This window comes from Pipistrellus kuhlii, unplaced genomic scaffold, assembly GCF_014108245.1.
Source record: "Pipistrellus kuhlii isolate mPipKuh1 unplaced genomic scaffold, mPipKuh1.p scaffold_m20_p_5, whole genome shotgun sequence".
In the NCBI taxonomy this organism is placed as follows: domain Eukaryota; kingdom Metazoa; phylum Chordata; class Mammalia; order Chiroptera; family Vespertilionidae; genus Pipistrellus; species Pipistrellus kuhlii.
In genome coordinates, this window is record NW_023425551.1 from 18,919,052 (window position 1) to 18,940,274 (window position 21,223).

At 34.0% G+C, this 21,223-nt stretch overlaps 1 protein-coding gene across 9 annotated transcripts in view; it reads right to left on the reverse strand.

The window, feature by feature from the left end:
• The window catches only part of BCLAF1 (BCL2 associated transcription factor 1), a 42,111-nt gene that overhangs the window by 15,827 nt on the left and 5,061 nt on the right, over positions 1-21,223 (reverse strand). For 7 of the 9 annotated variants that reach the window (XR_006740069.1, XR_004983886.2, XM_045573080.1 and 4 more), the window contains 10 exons: positions 20,586-20,699; positions 18,752-19,663; positions 17,164-17,826; positions 16,838-17,007; positions 13,923-14,028; positions 12,592-12,676; positions 10,060-10,235; positions 8,673-8,853; positions 7,549-7,695; positions 132-344 (listed from right to left, as the gene is read on the reverse strand). Coding sequence is in view for 7 of the 9 variants with exons in the window: in XM_036415198.2 (XP_036271091.1) it covers positions 132-344; positions 7,549-7,695; positions 8,673-8,853; positions 10,060-10,235; positions 12,592-12,676; positions 13,923-14,028; positions 16,838-17,007; positions 17,164-17,826; positions 18,752-19,663; positions 20,586-20,699 (2,767 nt within the window). In the remaining 2 variants the exon portion in view is untranslated. The remainder of the gene's footprint in view (positions 1-131; positions 345-7,548; positions 7,696-8,672; positions 8,854-10,059; positions 10,236-12,591; positions 12,677-13,922; positions 14,029-16,837; positions 17,008-17,163; positions 17,827-18,751; positions 19,664-20,585; positions 20,700-21,223) is intronic. The other 2 variants (XM_036415199.2, XM_036415205.2) reach the window with 2 other exon arrangements.

Genomic DNA, 21,223 nt, shown 5'->3' on the forward strand with positions numbered 1-21,223 from the left:
AGAGAGAGAAGATAAAGATTAGCAAAGATATAGAGTATGAAAATGACCTATAAAGTCATTGTTCCTAAAAACTAACTGGCCCACCAAACCCACGAATCTGTTAAAGTCACTAACAACTTGTAATTTTCTACCTTTTCTTCTTTACGCCTGTCCTTCTTTTCTTCATTATTTTCTATGGTCTCTTCTTCATCTTCAACAATCCCGTCCCCTTGGTATTTGTCATGAGTCCATTTTGGACTGCTACCTGACTTTTTGAAGTTAAAGCGCCCTCTGCCACGTTGAAAAGTACCACGACCTCTTCCTCTTTTGGCCCAATAATCGACACCATCATCTCTGTCGTCATGCTACAGAAAAGGTAAAAATGATCATCACCGAAATGTCTTTCTTATAAGAAAAATTATTATACCCCGAAATCATAAGTCATGGAATAAACTCCTGATTTGGTTTATTTTTACTGTTACCAAGTAAAAACAGAGAAATTGAGTAACTTGCCCAAGGCCACACAGCAGTAGACCTTTGCACTACCCTGTACCATATCACCTACAGAATACATTTCTCAGTAATCTTGGTAACATAATTACATTTTACTGCTTAGTTAACCCAAGCATTGAGAGCTGCCCAGACAATTTTTTTGGAGAATCTCAACTGCCAAATTACTGCCAAATTTCAGGTTGTTTATTTTTCCTTCCCTTTATTTCAATCTAAGTCCACTTGTTACTATTTATATTGCATGTAAATGAGACCAATATTTTTCCAAAGACTTGACATGAGTCATAAAGATGTAAAAGTTATAAAAATATCAGTACAATATCAACATTAAACAGGTGGTATGAATTATACCTTACATATAGAAAACAGATTTTAAATCTGAGATTTAAATCTAAATCTATATATATTACATATCAAACTTCAGGGCTAGGTCATCTCAAATCATGATGGCATAGTCTCTAGAGAAATACCTCAACTTATTTCTTCTTCACCAACCTGAAGTACTTGAAGCTATTATATCCCAATCTTAATTTTTCATTAACTGCTTCCAAATAGAGATTCACAAATTTATTATTCCATTAATCAAAACATCCTGCAAAACTATAAAGTATCTGACTTTGTGGACTAGTCGATGAGTATTATATCCCAAAGTTTTCCTGTAATATAATTTAATTAACTGCTACCCCCCATACACAAATGAGACATAAGGTAAAATGATGCCACTGTAGGAGACAACAGGCATAAATGCAATGTTGCATAACCTATGGATTACTGATATTGATCAACTGCCCAATGTTGATCAATTATATGATATGAGCACATTTTTCAAAACAGAATGTACCTTTGTGCATATTCATTAATACAGGTCACCATCCTGCATGACTTAAAAAGCTCAATTACACATGCAATTAACAGACTACATAAAGGAACACTTACAATTCCTAATAATCTATCTTTACCAAACAAATGAAACATTACTAGCTAGAGGTGTGCAAGGCTCCATAAAAAACAAATTTAGCAACTATCAAAAGTATAAACTTCAATGCCATAAAGTTTAATTTGAAACTGGAAATAAACTTTTAAAATAGTCTGCCATTCAAAATAATGCTCATGCAATTAGATAATTTCAGACTCCCTTTGGTATCAGCACACCCAACTCCAAAGTTGTTGTTTTCTGTTTGTGTATTTACACAGTATTCCATAAATTTGTGGGAAAGGCAAAAAGGTTTTGCTGTCAGAGGCATGAATTTGTATCTTAACAGAAACTGTGACTTTTATTTCATTTTAAAAGAGAGAGAACCTTGAGGAAACACAGATAATCTGTAGTGTCCAGCCCAGTGTGTGACAAAAAAAAAAAGGACTCAATCTACTGTGCTATAAATGTTTTATAGTGTTTACTATGGGAAGTCACTGTTTCTGATTACTTTCTATTTATTTACTCATCCAATCCTCACAACCACCCCACCAAATACTGTTACTAATATCACTTCAGATATGAAAAAACTGAGGCATAGAGGAATTGAGTAACTTGCCAAAGGCCACAGCATTAGACCTTTGCACTACCCTTACCACATCACCTACAGAATACATTTCCCAGTAATCTTGGTAACAGTGAATGATTACCACACAAGGCAGCTAGAAGTATAAAACAGAAAAAGCAGCAGCAAAGGTAGACATGCGGTTAAACCAATCAGTGCTTTTAAATTTACAATAATTTGAAATTTAAAATTATTAAAAATAGCTAGAACATTACACTATATATTGTACTTCAGAAGTGATATTTTTATGCTAAGCATACTAATCCTCAAGTTCTAACACCCAAACTAACTCTTAATCCTCAAGTTTAATCTTACTACAACTTTTTAAAAAAATTTCACAGCCCTGACTGGTTTGGTTCAGTGGTTAGTGTCGGCCTGTCGATTCCAGTCAAGGACATGTACCTTGGTTGCGGGCACATCCCTGGTAGGAAGTGTGCAAGAGGCAGCTGATCGATGTTTCTCTCCCATTGATGTTTCTAACTCTACCCCTTTCCCTTCCTCTCTGTAAAAAAAAAAAAATCAATAAAATATATTTTAAAAATAAAATAAAATAAATAAAAATAAAAATAATTTCACAAATGATAAAAGGGCCAGAGAAGTCAGGTATGTGCAGTATACAATTAAAAATGTGATGCACGGAGGTCATATTACAACCAAGATCTTCTGAATCCCATTATCTCTTCTCCATAGAATAATTATCAAAAGGTTAAATTCATTAAAACTCCAATCTCAAACCCCTTTTCCCACCAAGGGTTTCCTCTTCCTCAGGATACGCATCAACTCACCACCAAGAACTTGCCCACTGCAGCACTTTTCCATTTGCTCCAACTTCATATACTTGCCCTCCATAGAATTTCAGGTTCTAAGACTATTATATCTCCAGGAGTACTTATTATTGAAAATATCTCCATATCTGCATAAATCCAAGTTTTAAGATAGGAAATTTCAGAAAAGTATGCAACAAATGTTACTATTACTCAGTACTGGAAGGACAATTCCGTGCTTGCAGAACCCCGGCTTTGGAGCCAATGAATGCATGGCAAATTCTGACTGCACTTCTGCTAGCCATGTAATATTAACTTTGGTCAAGCTACTCAATTTCTGTGCCTCACTGTTTTTCACATGTAAAAGTGAAATGATGGCCCCACCTCAAAAAGATTTTATAAGCATGAAATAAACACGGAATTATGCCCAAAGTATCATTAATACTAAGCATTGTGTTTCATTAATATATATAAACCTTCCATGCTAGTAAATTATTTTAAGTTTATAGTTTTCAATCTCATTTCCTCAGAATTATATTTTTGTTTATACTCCTCAACACTAGCTGTCTAAAAATCTAGTTATCTTTACAAAAAATCTTTTAAATTTAAATAGCCATGTAAAAACCAGTTGTCATTTCAATGGCTCATTAAGAACCAAAGTAGGCCAAGACCGGTTTGGCTCAATGGATAGAGCGTCGGCTTGGGGACTGAAGGTTCCCAGGTTCGATTCCGGTCAAGGGCATGTACCTTGGTTGTGGGCATATCCCCAGTAGGGGGTGTGCAAGAGGCAGCTGATTGATGACTCTCTCTCATTGATGTTTCTAACTCTGTATCTCTCTCCCCTTCCTCTCTGTACAAAATCAATAAAATATATTTAAAAAAACAAAAACCAAAGTAGGCCCTGGCAAGGGTGACTCAGTTGGCTGAGGATCTTTCCATGCACTAAAAGAGGTCACCAATGGATTTTTCTCTCCCACATGTATGTTTCTTTTCTCTCTCTCTCCCTCTCTCTCTCCTTTCTCTTCTCTCCCCCTCCCTCTAATATCAGTAAAATAACGTGTTGTTTTTGTTTTTTTTTAAGAACCAAGATAATTAACTTTGGGACTTGATTTACAAGAAAAAAAATGTATTGTGTTCATTTTACTTCTAGTAAACATCAGTTTGTACCAAATGCACATGTATGCTTAATACAGAAATGTGAATTTTTAAATATAACCAGAACAGCAACATATAAAATATTACTACTACTTCTTCAAATAACACACCTATTAGTAAAACTGCTAATGACAGGCTATCCCAATTTAAGGTAAAAATATGATATCAGGTTATGAAATACCACCACAAAAAAATAAAGGGTATGGCCTAAATTAAATATTTGTAAAAAAGTACAAGTATTTTTTAAAATCTACTAATTTTACCTCTCATTTATCTTTTTTTGACTTTTCACATATGATCTACTCTCTGGCATTTTTACCATCACCCAACTCCTTACCCCATCTTTCAAAGGTTGGCCTTTTAATCTCTCCTCTTCTGAGAGATCTTATATAATGGCTTTTGTTGTGATCTGTAAAATGATGGCTCCTAAATTTCTCTTTCTCTCTAGAAATGCATTAAGCAACTATCCATTGCACATCTCTTCTTGATTTATCTTGGGCATTTCAAGAACAGAACTTAATTTCCTCTTTCCCTTGTATCCCCTTTATCTCAAGAGAATTTCATCTCAGTACCAATACCCAACTAGAGGGTCTCTGAGTAAGTCCCCCCAAAAGTTACTTTTCTCAAATCTAGCCCTAGCTCACTCAAAATCACTCAGATGTATCTGTTCACAACCATGATTCTTCTAGAACTGTTTAAAGCCCAAACTTACAAAAGTATTATGGCTTTCCACAACTTAGCTCCTGCTTTTGCTTTATTTTCCAGAACTTATACAAAGCATCTAGCCACCTGAGTCCTGGAATTCCATGAATCAAGATAGGGTCTAGTAATAATTAATGTCGTTTTTAAACATTCGTTTAAAATCTTGCTTGGCGTTGACTTGTATTGACATAACCTTCAAACACGTGGTATCTACAGAACGTGTGAAGTGCAATTAACAAGTTTTGCTTGAAAAAGTTTGTGTTTGGTTTGGTTTTTGTTGCAAAACTAGGGCTAAGAAGATGGCAGATGAAGAGCATATTCGGCACTGCATGCTTTACGAGTTCCAATTAGGAAGAAAAGCAAGTGAGGCTGCAAAAAACATCTGTAGTGCTCTTGGTCAAGATGCAGTTAGCGCCAGAAAATGCCAGCGTTGGTTTGAGAAATTTCACGAGGGAAATTTTTCGTTAGATGACAAGAGTGGTCGAGGCCGTGTGTCCAATTTTGATCAAGAAGCTCTTCAAGCTCTTTTGGTGCAAAATCCTCAAATTACCCAACAAGAGCTTGCGACAACTTTAAATTGTTCATAAAAAACAATTTCCAATCAATTGCGTGCACTTGGCAAAGTCCAAAAGTTTGGAAAATGGGTTCCTCATGAGTTGACCGACAACAACCGTAATCAAAGAGTCACAATTTGCAGTTCGCTCCTCTCTCGTCAAAAACCGTTTGCCGTTTTTAGAGCAAATTGTTACCGGAGATGAAAAATGGGTGCTGTATGTTAATTTGAAAAGGCGGCCTCAATGGTTGGACAAAAATGAGGCTCCGCAGCCCACGCCAAAACCTGACTTGCATGCAAAAAAAGTGATGTTGTGTGTTTGGTGGAATTTTAAAGGAATTCTTCATTATGAACTTTTACCATCTAACCAAACCATTACAAGTGCAGTGTATAGTGCCCAATTGGAAAGGTTAGCCCAAGCTTTAAGAGAAAAAGAACCCGCGCTGATTAATCGGAAGGGCGTAATTCTTCACCACGATAACGCACGACCGCATACTGCAAGAATCACTGCTGAAAAACTGCGCCAGTTGGAATGGGAAGTTCTCCCTCAACCTGCATATTCTCCTGATATTGCCCCTTCCGATTACCATTTGTTTCGTTCTTTGCAAAACTGTCTTCTTGGAAAAAAATTTAATAATGAAGAATGCCTCAAAAATGCATTGACCGAATTTTTTGCATCAAAATCACAAGAATTTTACAACAGAGGGATTAAAATGCTTCCTGAGCGTTGGGCACAAGTAGTAGAAAACAACAGCAACTATATTGTTGATTAAATTTTGTTGTATTGTTTAAATAAATTCGATTTAAAAAAAGTACTAGAAAACGACATTAATTATTACTAGACCTAATATTTCAGTTCTGTTATCTACAGAACACCTGATCATTTTTAAAACTCAAGATTCAAGCCAAGGTCCTTTACAAATTATTCTGAATCACTCTTTCCTTTGCAATAATCCACCATTTCCTCCTTTAGAGAAAATCCACAATATATAATTAGAATGCCTGCTTCACCCTTACTAGTTTCTAAGCCAAAAATGGAATTATTTCATATTTCTCTTCGCACCCTTCAGACCTAGCATAAATGTTATACATAAATTCTTAAATCAAAAGAGATGGATCTTTTAAACTGCTCTATACTATAACAATAAAATGCCTTTCACTTTCCAGATTGTCAATTCAAACAACTCAAGCATAAATTTCTCCTCATAGGAGTACAAGCAAACATTATGTATAATGTACTCTATAAAAATTTAGCATTTTTGGACTCTTGGTCATTCAAGTACCCCAAAAAAGAGGCAATTGGGAACTAATTTCTGAAACAATCATATTATCCATTCTCCAAACAAAATATCAACCTACTTCAGAATATAGCTCTATCCTCTAACTTAGCTGATGTGTCATGGAAATTCATTCAGGTTTATACAAATAATACATTCATAAAAGCGAAATGACAGATACAATTCTGTAAATCCAGTACTCTCTTCCTATTTCCTCTTTTTCTCTAGATATGCATTAAGCAACTATCCATTGCACATCTCTTCTTGATTTATCTTGGGCATTTCAAGAACAGAACTTAATTTCCTCTTTCCCTTGTATCCCCTATATCTCAAGAGAATTAATACATTCATAAAAAGTAACTAAAATAATTAGGTCTGCATAACTAATCTCTAAAACATGACTTCCCTGAGAAGCTATGACAAAAATGTATGCTTCTGTGGTAATAGTTCTGGTGTTTCCTTAAGTCTGTGTCTGTAATGCAGGACAGACCCTTCTCCTCCATGTCAAACTGCAGAAAATTTCCATCACTAAACTAGGGAATCTTTCATGAACCACCTCCTCTAGTTTCATTCCTTAGAAAACTACCTCAAGGAAGTAAAGCATCACAAGGAAGCATCAAATGAGTGTATATATGATAGCTACTTCCCATAATGAGATTTCTCATCCTCCTTTTACTCCTAAGTTAATAGTCTCCCTGAAATCCTTAATTACATGTAGAATTCTTCTCCTTGTCTTTCATTGAAACTGGATGTGATAATAAACAGTAAATTTTAATGAGAAGTTTCTACAAGTTTCACTGTCTTATAGACAGATAAACCATATTTAAGTTCTCTGAAGTGGCTATCAAATCAGGTATAAATTTTAGATACCCTGATCAGCCCATTGGTGATGTCAATAAAGAACAGACAGGACTAAAGGAACCCACATTTTCAGTACTTCAAATCATCTGGGTAATGAATGAACTTTTATTTAAAAGTTCCCACATTATGGTGAAATCTTTTCATAGCAGTGAATATCTGTGTGCTTTCAAAATTAATGCAAACCAAATAAAGACATATCTAACACCCACCAAGAAGTACTTCTTGCTCTTTGGGGTATATTCTGGATCCCATTCCTCTTCCTTCGGTCTCTTTTGAAAAGTAGTATTTGAGTTGTTTGGACCAGTATTTGTCCCAGCAAAAACTCCTCTGGCTCTTCCTCTGCCTCTAATTCGAAACTGATTAACATTAACAAAATTGTTTAGTAATGCAATTAAAAGTATTTAAGTTACATGCAAACTCTTAATTTTACTGCAGTAACAAAAAACTTATTTCCTAATTTCCTTCTTAAATTCCAGCTCATAGCCACTGAGGATGGAAAAGATGGCCATTTTATATCATAGGCAAAAAACATTGCCCTCTGAAGTGAGGTTAAAAAGAAATGCACAAAAACTAAGTGTTCGAATACTGCACTCTCTATGGCCTGATCTAATATTTTTAAATAAAAATAATCAAATTGGTTCTTTTCCATTTGACTAGCCAAAAGAGTTATCTAATTCCTTTGAATTGTCACAGTAACCCCAAGTGTTCAACTATACCTATCATCAGTTAAAGTAATGCTCTTCTTTTTCTCAATGATCTACTCAATGAACTCTAAAATATCCAAGTGGAACTCGATCAAGATAGGAATCTGAAAATTGAAGAGTCAAAAAGAAAATGCACTACTAAGAAGTTATTAAAGTAATTAAAACATGAAGGTAATATGTATGCTATATAGAATAAAAAGTTATGGTTCCTAGAACTTGAACAGGGAAAAATCAAAATGAGAAAACATATGGATTTTTAAACACGGGTCTCAACCTATTAATCTCCTTGACCTAGAAGCACTATGTATAGTTATTAATTCCAAAGTTAAGAAATGTATTTAGTTTATATTGATGCTTCTAAATCTCAAAATGGCATTTCTTTTAATCAGGCAAAAACATTGATCACTCTGTATAAAAGAAGTATCATCCCACTCTGGACCCTCCTACCTTCCCCTAAATGGCATTTCTTAAATGAAGACATTTCAAATACAATTTCATTTTTCAAGACTAATTCTAACTGTTTAAGTAATGACTCATTACAATGTCCAACTCTTGTAATTTAACTTTCCTATGTACAGTATTCTAAGGTAAAGTCTTATCAAATGATCAAGGATAATTTTATCACTTACAAAGGTTCCTCTTGGTCGACTAACTCCTGGAAAGCCCGAGTATTCTTTCAGTTCATGGTGAGTTTTAAATTCTTCTTCTCTTTCCTTCTTAGTCTCCTTTTCTTCTCTAGAACTAGGAGAAGAAGGTGATGCTGAAGAGGATGAAGATCGAGAATGATCTTGCTCTCTACTTTTATGTTTACTGAAAAATAAAGAAAACAAGAAAAATGTGCTATCTTTAAAAACGATGAAGAACCTGTTGAATCTTATAATAAGAGGGATAAGGGATATTTTTCAAGCCAAAAAACTATCCCCTATTACAATGATACATAACTGAGGTAACTGGGTGTTAAACTTTGACAGTCTGTTTCCATTCTCCTTCAATATTTGTTTTACATTACTACTGAAAATCATACTACCCTGTTTCCCTGAAAATAAGACAGTCTTATATTAATTTTTTCTCCCAAAGATGCGCTAGATCTTATTTTCAGAGGATGTCTTATTTTTCCATGTGCTACGTCTTATTTTCGGGGAAACACGGCAGCAGTCTGGAAACTTCAAGTATGAGGTTCAGTTCTTCCATATTTTTAAACTTTTTTTGTTTTTGGTGTTATTTTAAGGAAAGGAAAAAGAAGAGTAGGAAAAGGCAAGTTTCAAAATGACTGCAGTTTGTATACCATGTGAGAATAGTTGGTATGGTTTGGGCCATTACTCCGTTATAGAAATAAAAAAACACATAACAGTACAATAAAAAACACAAGTAAAATCCACCATTTACCTAATGAATACCAAAAATAAATAAATAAATAAAAACGATTATCTATGATACTTAGTATTCCTATTATTTATTTGACACTATGGTGATCAATATTATATGATTCTAATACAACACCCGAAAAAGTCATACCTGCAATAACTCTTACCACTGCTAACAGTATCCATGGAAACATTACTTTGAAAGAATAATACACATTGCTATTTCATAAAAACTAATCCTTCCTCCCCCCATCTCTCCCATGTTAAACCACTAGATATCAGTTTAAAATTCTTGTACTCTGGGTGTTATGAGTTGAAAAAGTGCGGAATCAAGCATAACGAACCAAAGTTCTTACACAAACTGTTTCTAGAAATGCACTGCATTGAAGTCCAACCTCCTGATGTAGCCTGGATAATAGGACACATTAATTTGTCATTTTTTTTTTCAGTGTTAGCTTGCTATTCCAAAGTTTTTGTCCTCATCCACCATAAGCCGAGTAAAAGACAAATACATTTTTGCTGTAAAACAAATAATTTTAATTGTTTAAATTTAAACATTCGATTACACAGTCAAAATTGAAAGCAATTAAGCTGACAATTATTAAAGGCTAATTAGAAGCTAAAACCTAATTCAGACAGTTTAAACAATTACCTGTCATCTTTGTAAGATTTGTATTCCTTGTAATCTTTTGGAGTTTTTTCCTGCTTTCTTGATCCACTGGATTCCCTGGAGCCCTTGGAATCCCCCCGTTCTTTGCTTCTTTCTTTTCTCCGACGATCAATGTCATGCCGAAGATCAGCAGAATCACACCTTAATTTTTTATCTCCCTATAAAAGATAGATACAAAATAACTTTCAGGGGAGAGAAAGAAGAAAAAATATATTTATGTACATATATAGCCAAATTTTATGCCAGTTTCTAAAGTGACATTTTAGGATCAGGAAAAAACAAAAGGATCATAAACTACTTCCATACTTAATTTTTGTTACAAAAAATGTAGTTGGTTCTTTTTACTAAATCATGTACACAAGAGCAATGAGACCAGAAAAGTTATTAAAATCTAATTATCTTAAAAATATCCTAAATTCTTATGCAAAACAATCCATCAATTTTTATGCAATAAAATAATTATTTTTCCACTCAACAATCCTCGTTATTATCCTTCATCTTTCAAAATGGCATTTTTTTAAGTACGTGAACATTGACAAAGGTTATAATCTAGTTGTGATGTAGCCATCTGCCTATAAAGTTAAGATATCCTAAAGTAATAGTTCTAATTACTTAAGCCTCAATATCATCAAGCTCTTTCCATAGATGACCAACCCAATAAAAACCACTTAAAGGATTCTGTAATTTCCATAACATGCAACTAGAATATGATTAATGAAACCAATTCAAGTTAAACAAGGGTAGAAACAAAGCCAGAAAGACATTATTCCCAATCCTGTACTCAGTATCTTGGGCCATATACTGCCCTTTCTCAATTCAGGTATTGCAACGGACATTAGTTTAACTGGGTCACAATTCACCTCCTTCTTGTTCCATTGCTTTTTCAAATACTATATAATTTAGGAAGATGGAAAGAGGAATCTAGGAATGAAGAAAAATTACACATCAGTAAGATGCTAATAATGTGGACATCCTTGCTAGTATTCAACAATAAGTAGTACTGGGAAGTCTAGCTAAAATATTCATAAGCATTCATAAACCTGAAAATATAAGTATATCTCCAAATAATATCAACTACTCACCTATTTGCTCCCAGGCTAACCAAGAAAAAAATCTAATCAAGAGCAAAAGTATCTAATCAAGAACAATACCTATTCACCTAGGTATTACCAAGCCCACAAGTACCAACCTAAAGGAAAGTGGAAATAGTTTGTAAACTCTAAACTATATATATATTACACATTAACATATATATAATTCATTCAGACAGGAAGATAAAAGATAAAAGGCAATGTCATATCCGCTTGTCCATCCATCAGTAGTAACTATTTTTCCCCCTCCAGTTCAAAAACCGTTCGTACTAACTAGAGAAGCAAAATACTCAGTGTCGGAGCACAAGGATAGACTAAATTGTTGGCAAAACAAAACCAACACTGAATCCAAGGTATTAAAAGTAAAAGCCAAAATGGGTATTCACTTTTCAGAATTGGCTTTTCTAAGATTAATATATCCCATGCAAAGAAACCCTTTCTAATCTCTACATTCCATATCTAGTAAGTCATATTTAAAATTTATACACAACTATTGAAAGCTTCTAGTAATAAAAGTGCAAATGATTCCATAATAGGCCCATTGTTCAACAACTTTCCAAAACAGATGTATTCTCATTTTTCTGAATGGAAAACCAATGCCCAAGAAGCTAAATGTTTTCCAAATATCAGACAGTATTTGGTGACAGCCAGAATTTCAACAAAGCAGTACTTCCAAGTCACCTAACCTTTTCATTACAACTGCTCCCTTTCTACTTTTCCCCAGAATATCTGAGCGCCCTCCCTAGCCCCACAAATAAATTTCATTCTCATAGAACTCCATCAAGCCAGTTACTCAAGAGTTCTCTCTCAAGTTTAAAAACATTCACCCCCTCAAAAAACCCACAAATACTCTAATAGTGACACATAGTTTTTGTTCCAAACATTCATTTGTAAATCAGTTATTAGAATGATTATTTCTTAGTCCAGATAAAAAATGCTCAGTAGCCATGGTATTACTTTTGTGAAGAACCTACAGGTATTAATTTAGGCACACATAAATCAAGGAATATTTATTCCAGCTCATCCACTTCATAAAACTTTATAGAAACCCTAATATAATTTGTATCATTGCTTTTTAAATGTCCCTTAAACTGCCCGTTGATTCTTTACCATTTTCTTGGAAGTAATTTCTTCCTTTCATTAGCATTTTTTAAAATTACTCTTGACTTAGGGAGCATCTGAGATCTTGCTCTCCACATCTATCAACAGTTTGGCTCACATAAATTCTTATAAAAATTCACCAAAAAAATAAAATTCTACTCTTGGTTTCTTAAATAGTATACTGTCAGCCTAATTTCTTCTAGGAAGGGAATATTGTGTATGCTTGTGTGTGTGTGTAAACATTTTGCCTAGACAAACTATGCTTCATATAATATTAACAAAGCTAAACTTAACGTTATAAAACTGTCCCTTCAAAACATACCTTTTGATTTTCTTCTTTGAAAACTCTCTCTTCCCCTGCTAAACGGGTATGCTTCCTCAGGGCACTTGGAGAGATGTCAATTCTCCTTAATATAAAATAAAGTCTATTTGTAGTCACATTAACTTAATGGCACAAAAAAATCCTTAGAATTTTTCATTTTGTGAAAGAAATACTGGAAAGATATTTCTCTCCCAATCGACTAATTTTTAGCATAGTAAAATTATTAACCTAATTACTGACAATTAAGGAATAAAACTATTTCCTTTAAATATGTATTAAAATATCCTCAATGAAAGAAGTAATAGGATCATTTACTAGCATTTCTAAGTGTCCCCAGTATTTTTATTCAGTGCATCTTTAATTTTATTCTGCACCTTTCCTTGCCTTTTTAAGCTTGTGTCTGTCAGGTGCAACTTCTCAGCACTTCCTCAGCAATACCAAACACCACATTTACTATGTAATAAGTACTATTATATATTTTATAGCCAATAATAACTAATTGTCACCACCCTGCAAAATAGGCAGTTATCCTTATTTCGTAGGTGGAAAAAAACTAATGTTCAGAGATTAAATAACTTGTTCAATTCAATTAAGTGATAGAGCCAGGATTTGAACATTTACACTTACCTGACTTCAATGTTCATGCTCATTTCATGAAAAATAATTCTACCTCTCCACCAAGCATTTTTATTTTACAAACTTATTGGAATTAAATTAAAGGATTACTCTAGGTCAGGGTTTTTCAACCGCTGTTCCGCAGCACACTAGTGTGCCGCGAGATGTTGCCTGGTGTGCCGTAGGTGCAGACAAGAATTTTCTAATTTTTCACTATTTTGTTTACTTAATATTTCATAATAAAGTAATTATAAAATACTTTGTGTTTATTTAATTCTTATTCAAGAGAATTACTTTATATATAGTCAATATAGGCACAGAGTTAAATTTTTTAACATTTTCTAATGGTGGTGTGCCTCGTGATTTTTTTCATGAAACAAGTGTGCCTTTGCCCAAAAAAGGTTGAAAAACACTGCTCTAGGCATCCAACCCCCTCCCCAAAAGCAAATGCGGTAACTATTTTAATTCCATACTGGGAAGTAATAAAAGAGTATTTTAAATCCTAACAACCAGCTTAAACCAAATAAACTGAAAATTAAGAATAAACGATAAATTACAAACTTTTAAAGACTGGAAATATATTCAAGGTATAAGTGAGGAATAAAACCAACCAAAGTTGATTTGTATCATGATGATAACAGTTCCAATATAATCTAGTTTAAACTGTCTTCCTATCAAAATAGCATTTTTATATGCCTATTCAATAGTACACATACCTGTGTATCTCGGGGCTCTTTTGGCGGGTACTATGTTCTTCAGTGGCTTTCTGATAGGAAGTGAACCTCTCATTTAGGGTCATCGCAGGTGATTTGAAGTATTGCTCTGTTGATTTAGGAGAAATACTGCCCAATTAGTTATCTTACTTTAAGAGGGATATTCATTTGTGACAGAAGGGCATGTAGCAAGTGAAAAGAAAATAAAAATATTCAAGAAACGAAGCAGAAAGGAATCAAGTGTTACAAGAGTTCCTCCTACCCTGTCCCTTTTGTAACTCTTGTACCTCAACAGGAAATTGATATAAAGTTCCTCACAGGTCCCTGTCAGTACTACATATAATCCAAAAACAATAAACAGATTAAATTGAGTCTTAAATTCCATTTTAATAATGCACTATTTCATCAAACAGAACAAAAACAAAATGTAAATATCCTTATACCTTGCCAATTATGAACAAATGGAAGTTACTTCAAGTAATCATTTGTAGAACATAAAAATGACCTAAGTACATTGCTGGTTTTAGTAAACAAAATTATTTCATCGAAAACTATACTAACAAAATATGGATTTAAGAAAAAACTTAATACTGCTATTTCAATTAGAAAATATTTTTCAATTAACATTCATTAATTATTCCAAAAATCTGGCATTTTGGCAAACCTGACAGCACATTTGATATTAATGTCTTGTCATTCTTTTAACAATTTTTAAATTAGTGATATCAATACTAATTTTTAAACTAGTTCATGGTATGTTGTAAATGTAAAATACAAAAGACGTGTAAGTCATGAAATGTTACATTACGAAGCAAGCTATCTGCTTAACAGGTCAACATACATCTGTGTCAACTTACCGCCCAATATCCAGCACATGTCTCATAACCAATTAAAACTTGAAACGGCCACTACAAGGGTAGTGCCTCAATCTTAATTCCATGAAACCCAGGAATTTGAGCTAGCAACTCAGTTTTTATGCCATTTTTGCCAGGAAGACAGAAGATTCAACTTTGCCTGTATCTTTCAACAGCTATTTTACTTTGAAACATGGATTTTGCCATTTCAAAACATATTCCAGGACCTAGTTACAATGAAAAAGAAAACATCACTGGGCATTTTCAGCTCTAGATTAAGTAAGAGCTGTTTAGATCGGTTGCACAATACCAATAATAAAACATATCTACAGTTCTTAAAAAAAAAATGAAAAAGCAAAAAATTTTATCAAAACCTGATCTCAAAATTCAGCAATAAATTGTAAAATGTGGAGACAGGTCAAAAAAATGTAAAAAAAGAAAAATGTTAATGTTTCATAATTTATGTACCACAGTAATATGGTCATAAACTGTTTCACAAACCCAGTTATAGCCAAATAAAAGGATTTTGTTACCATGCTTAAGTAATTACAATAAAAATGAAATTCATTAATTATTCAGTTTTGAAATATTAAGTGCATAAAGAATTGCTAGTGATAAGTTTCAGCTATCACGAGTTGTTCTCGTGTCAAAAAACAAACTTTTTTAAAAAAATGGTTTTTAAGACCAATAGCTATGGTGATTCCTGAATAAGAACCTATTTCACGACATGCTGCCTTTTTCAAGACAAAAACAAAACAAAACTTAGAACCTAACTGCCCCAAAACTCATACCCTAAACCTTTGAAAATAATTTTGAAACTACCGTTTCCCCGAAAATAAGACAGTGTCTTATATTAATTTTTTTCTCCCAAAGTTGCGCTAGGTCTTATTTTCGGAGGATGTCTTATTTTCGGGGAAACACGGTAGAATTACATAGTGGTGTAAACAGCACATCAGAACTGTAGTTGAAATGATTACTTTTATCATCTTTAGAACCTAAAGAAATCTCACCATTATTCTAATTATTATTCATGTAATCATTACTAATCTACTTTTTAATTTTTTTAACTTGTTTACCTTTTAAAGATCCTAATATGATCCTAGCCAGTTGCTCAGTGGTTAGAGCATTTGGCCCCTGGACTGAAGGGCACAGGTTCTATTCTGGTCAAGAGCACGTACCTTGGTTGCAGGCTTGATCCCGGGCCCCAGTAGGAACATTTGCATAAAGCAACCAATAAATCTCTCTCTCACATCAATGTTTCTTTGTCTCTCCGTATCCCTTCCACTCTCTCTAAAAATCAATGGGGAAAAAAAATAACTTCTGGTAAGGATTAAAAAATAAAGTAAAAAATCCCAATATGCCCATGGTTCAGAAAAGAGATTCCTGGTAAAGGCACATGCCCAGATTGTGGGCTTGATCCCCAGTAGGGAGGCATTTAGGAGGCAGCTGATCAATGTTTCTCACTGATGTTTCTTTCTGCCACCCTCCCTTCCTCTCTTTCTAAAATCAGTAAAATATCTTTTTTAAAATCCTAATAATTTTCTGGTTTATCATGAAGAAAAGTTAAGTATTATAACGAAGTAATACTAAGACAAGATAGGACAATCGTGTTTTCCCAAAGTTTCAGGTTTTAAAAGTTGAAAGAATTCTTAATATTCAGTAACAATGCAGTTTTTGTTATAAACCTAAGCAAATACATTATGTCATACAAATACAGGTAATGGAAGGTAATCTGTAAAAATTCTGCATTTCAAATACAGTATAATACCACATTTCAGAGAAAAAAAAAAAAACTTTCAGCATTAACAAAATCTGCATCATGTTTTACCATGATATAAAATCTTAGGGTATGTTTTAGCTCTTAACATTTCAATTAGTTTTTATTAAATATCTTCATGCTCAAAAGACTGAGAGCACTCTTCATGAAATACTCCTTTTCCCAAATTTTTAATGCTGTCGGTATTCTTGCTGTCCCTGGGCTAAATTAATCATTAAGCATTGCTGTTCGTTTTCTTCTATTTGCAGGAGAAATTCTATTCACAATACTAAGCATACTAAACATACCTTTAACATGATGAACCAAGGACACAATGTGCTGAATAAATGACTCTGAAGTGCTCTTGCTGGCCTGAGGCAACTTAATGTGGTCAAAGATGGATCGGAATTCTTGCTCCTTCTTGACAGAATGGACAAGTGTACTAGCAAGTAGCCTGTCTTTAGTCAAGGAAGCAGGTCTGGAACATATTGGTACAAACACACACATATAAACAAAATATACCATTGGTTTGAATATAAAAATGAGAAACATTCAGAAAAAAAAAAAAGGAATATTAACTAACCACCCACATTTTAAAAGCCATTTTATTTACTGGACATTAATGTGAAATTACCTGTTAGAATCATCAAGAGGAACAGGGGCCATTTTGAGTTTGACTTCAGGACGATGAGAATCGCTGGCTATCATTTTAATCCTAAGTGGGCTCTCCTCTCTGAAGGTAGACTTTTCTCGTGTATCCAGATTCTTGTGTAGAGGGGGACTGTAATCAAAGAGGTCTTTGAGCTTTTCAGACTTTACCTGCTCAGGTGACTGAGTTTCTTTCTTTACTGTTCTCTCAGAATTTTTGTCATCTTCCTTGTGCTTATCTTTTGTAGTGCTAGGCCTTTCCACTACATATCCAGTCTCTTTAAGTTTATAATTTTTTTCTTCTCTAAATCCATCACTTTCTCTATTGCCTTTCAGTGAAACTTTGGACTTGTACTTGTTTCCTTCCTCCTCAGTATTTCGGTGAGATGTAGTAGCAAAATTTTTACCCTGATCTGCAAGGACTGACTTCCTGAACTGTCTATAATCTTCTGTCTCCTCTGTATCATCCCCTTCTGAATCATTAAACTTTTGTTTTCCAGATTCTTTATCACTGAAGTAATCTAGGGTTTCCTGATCTTCCCATTCTCCCTCTGCCCTTCCTTTCTCTGATCCTTTCTCCTTTGGAGCTTCTTTATCCCTGGTATTACCCCTATCAAGCAGGAATACTCTAGACTCTTCATCTGTGAACCTGTGAATAAGCAAAGAAGAGTATGGTAACTCTGGATTGCATTCACTGTGGATAACTTGCATACTTAAATGCACTGCCCAATAGCACAGGATCAGTAATGAGGGAAAAACCCTACTGAACGTGTTTCCAGATTCCACTTCTAAACTTTAAAGGCACCCATATAACACTTAGGTACTGAGCTTTTAAATCAATTTATATAACTTCCTCAATTTTAAAAAGCACAAGCCATTCTCAAAAACCTGTTCTTATTCAGCCACAGCCCAGAAATCTGCACTACCATCCAAATTACCAGATATCCTATAACCTATTAGTACATCACAGCTTAAGTTTAACTTCTGAGGCTAAGAATCACTAGTAAACTATGTATTTACTCTACATCTGATTATACACAAACTTTCTGATTATTTCATTTAGCAACACTTGAAATTAGAATTCTAAACAAGTATCTGTTTCAAATATCACTAGTCAATACCACCATCTTTTCTAAGGTCAGGCAGATTTATTAAAAATTGGCAGCTAAACTATTTATACTACCACATAAGTTAAGTACATGAAATAGAATTGCATTATTTATATGTTACATTATAATGCTGAAGAGAATAAGATTTCAATGCTCTAACATAACAATTTCTAAAAATTTTGTTTTTACATGTTAGTTATCAGTTATGCTTTACACTACTCATTTCTCGTTTACATTCTTAATTCTGAACTTGCTAAAAATGGATTAAAAAAAGGAATATAAATTATTTTTATTAAAACACACAACTTTCAAAGTTGAAGAGATTTAAGTAAAATCAACCTGGAATTAACTTATAAAGGAATTCATGAGTAAAAATAGCTAAATACACATAGCAATGCAATTTTAATTCTCTTAAAGAGAATTCAAAAATTATTTTCATCAAAATTCTCTGCTTTTAGTTCTTACCTTTTTAAGAATTTTCCAGACTTTGCAGTTTCCTGATCTCCACCATCAGGATAAAATGAAGAACGTCCCCTAGCCTCATCTCTTGGAGCATTCTGTGTTGTGATTGTCTTTGCAGGGCTTCTTCGCGAAGGGATGTGATGAATTGGACTATTCTGAGAAGGACTGTATCGACTAGATCCATTTCCAACAGAACCTGACCCAGATCTTTCAGGACTATGCTGAATGGAATGTGAATGCTGAGAGGGGGTGTTTTTTGCAGAGTGGGCTGTACTGAGCATGGGCGCATCAGAGCAAGATGAACTCTGACTAGGTGGCGTAGCAATTGGTGAAGGACTATGGGGTGACCTAGGACTATTATCATAAGCAGAAAGGCCAGGCCAAATATCACCAGATGTGGCTGATGATTTATTAAACTCATCAATAGATTCAGATGGGTCATGCTCAAATGTATCTTTCGGTTCCTCCTGCGATTTATTTTTCAAAGGACTCTCTTCTTGGGGCTCCCCTTCAGATTTTTTGGTTTGTTTTTCCTGAGACCCTCGTCTTTTAGAGACAGGAGATTTGCTATATCGGGATGAAGAACGAGAAGAGGATGATCGTGGAGACCTAGAGGATCTATATGACCGGCGAGATCTGCTTCGGGATCTTTGAGAAGAAACGGATCTTCTTTTTGGACTTCTGGAACGTGAACGACCTCGTCTAGGACTTCTAGAGTGTCTTCTGTTCCAGACAGGTCTATAGCCTCCTCGATGATATCTACCTCCTCCACCTTGATAATACCCTCTACCCCTTCCTCTGTACCCATAAGGTCTTCTCATTCCTCTATTATTTCTGTAATCTCGCCGATAATCTCTAGAATAAATACGATCTCTACTACGAGATCTTGAATACGTCCTGGAACGAGACCTAGAACTAAAAATGAAATAAATATCAATGCAAAGAAAAGAAACTATTCTGTCTTACCCTTCTAAATAGTCCAGGTTGAATATAACATGCAAATCAATTGTCAAAGCTAAAAATGTACATTAAAAAACAACACATGTACACAAAAGTAAAAGTTTACTGTTTTTAATGAAAAAAGTATCATTTCTAAGATAAATATTGAGAGAATAAATTAAAGACCTTAGAAATGAAGGCACAGAAAATGGGGGTAAAAAGATATATTCAACAGAATATACTAACAAATTATAGTACATTTATTCAAGCACTTATAGTGTAACAGAATTTTTAACGGCACAAAAAATATTTATCAATGAAATACCACTGGCCAAATGCATACATAATATAAAGTTAGGCTTAGAAAATAATAAAAAAAAAAATCATAAACTAGTATTAATTCTTAATAACATTATGGTCACTTATTTTCAACCTATGGTTTCTATTTTCTATGCTAACTATGTATTACTATTTAAAGACGGACAACAAAAGTTAATCATTTTTAACAGAAGAGTGAACTTATGGATACCTTGAGTCAGAAATAGTAAGCAACTATGAAATCATAGATTTATTGCCAAATAATTTTTTGTTACTTTCTCTAATTCATCTCAACACATAGATAAAAACAAGAAATCACCAGAGTGCACACAGCACAGTAAGAATCTGAGATATAGAGCCAGACTAGCTGGATTCTCATCTAATATCTGCCATTTATTGGCTTACAACTTGGACAATTTTCAATTTCTCTAACTGTAAAATGAGGGTAACAACAGGTCAATTTGACAAGATTCTTTGAGAATATATTAATAAATTGAGGACTATTTTATATAGTAAGCACTCCATAAATATTAGATGTATCATATCATTACTGAAAGACTTAACAAGGATAATTATTCACCTGTATCTCTTCTTTCTAGAGTGTGACCTTGATCTTGATCGAGAACTAGACTGTGATCTAGACTTTGATCTTGAAGAATGTGATCTAGAATTGGAGCGACCCATTTCTTTACTCCTAGTAAAATGAAAGACCAAAATAGGTTAAAAAAATCACAATAGTAAGTTTTACATTATTTAAATTATTTTCACAAATTTAATTTTACAAGGAGAAACTTATATTCATCATTTTCAAATGAGTACTAAGCCAGTCAATTATTCCTAACTAAAAACTGTATTTTTCACTTGCATGAAAGGTATCCTATAATAAAATCCTAACGTGCAAATTACCCAAATGGGAGAATTGACTAGCGGAATGACTGGTTGTTATGATGCACACTATACTGACCACCAGGGGGGCAGATGCTCAACATAGGAGGCAACCTGCAGAGGTAATGGAGGGAAAGGGGGTGGCACCAAGCCACCTGCCCACAATTTGGCCCTGATCACTGGCCAGGCCTAGGGACCCTACCCTATATATTGGGAATAGTGTCTTAGATTTAAAAATTGAAACCTGGCAAGGCTACTCAAACACTGCTTCAGTTTTTCCACCCATAAGATAGGGAAAATGGTTCTACTGCCTCAGAAGGGTCATGTTATGTA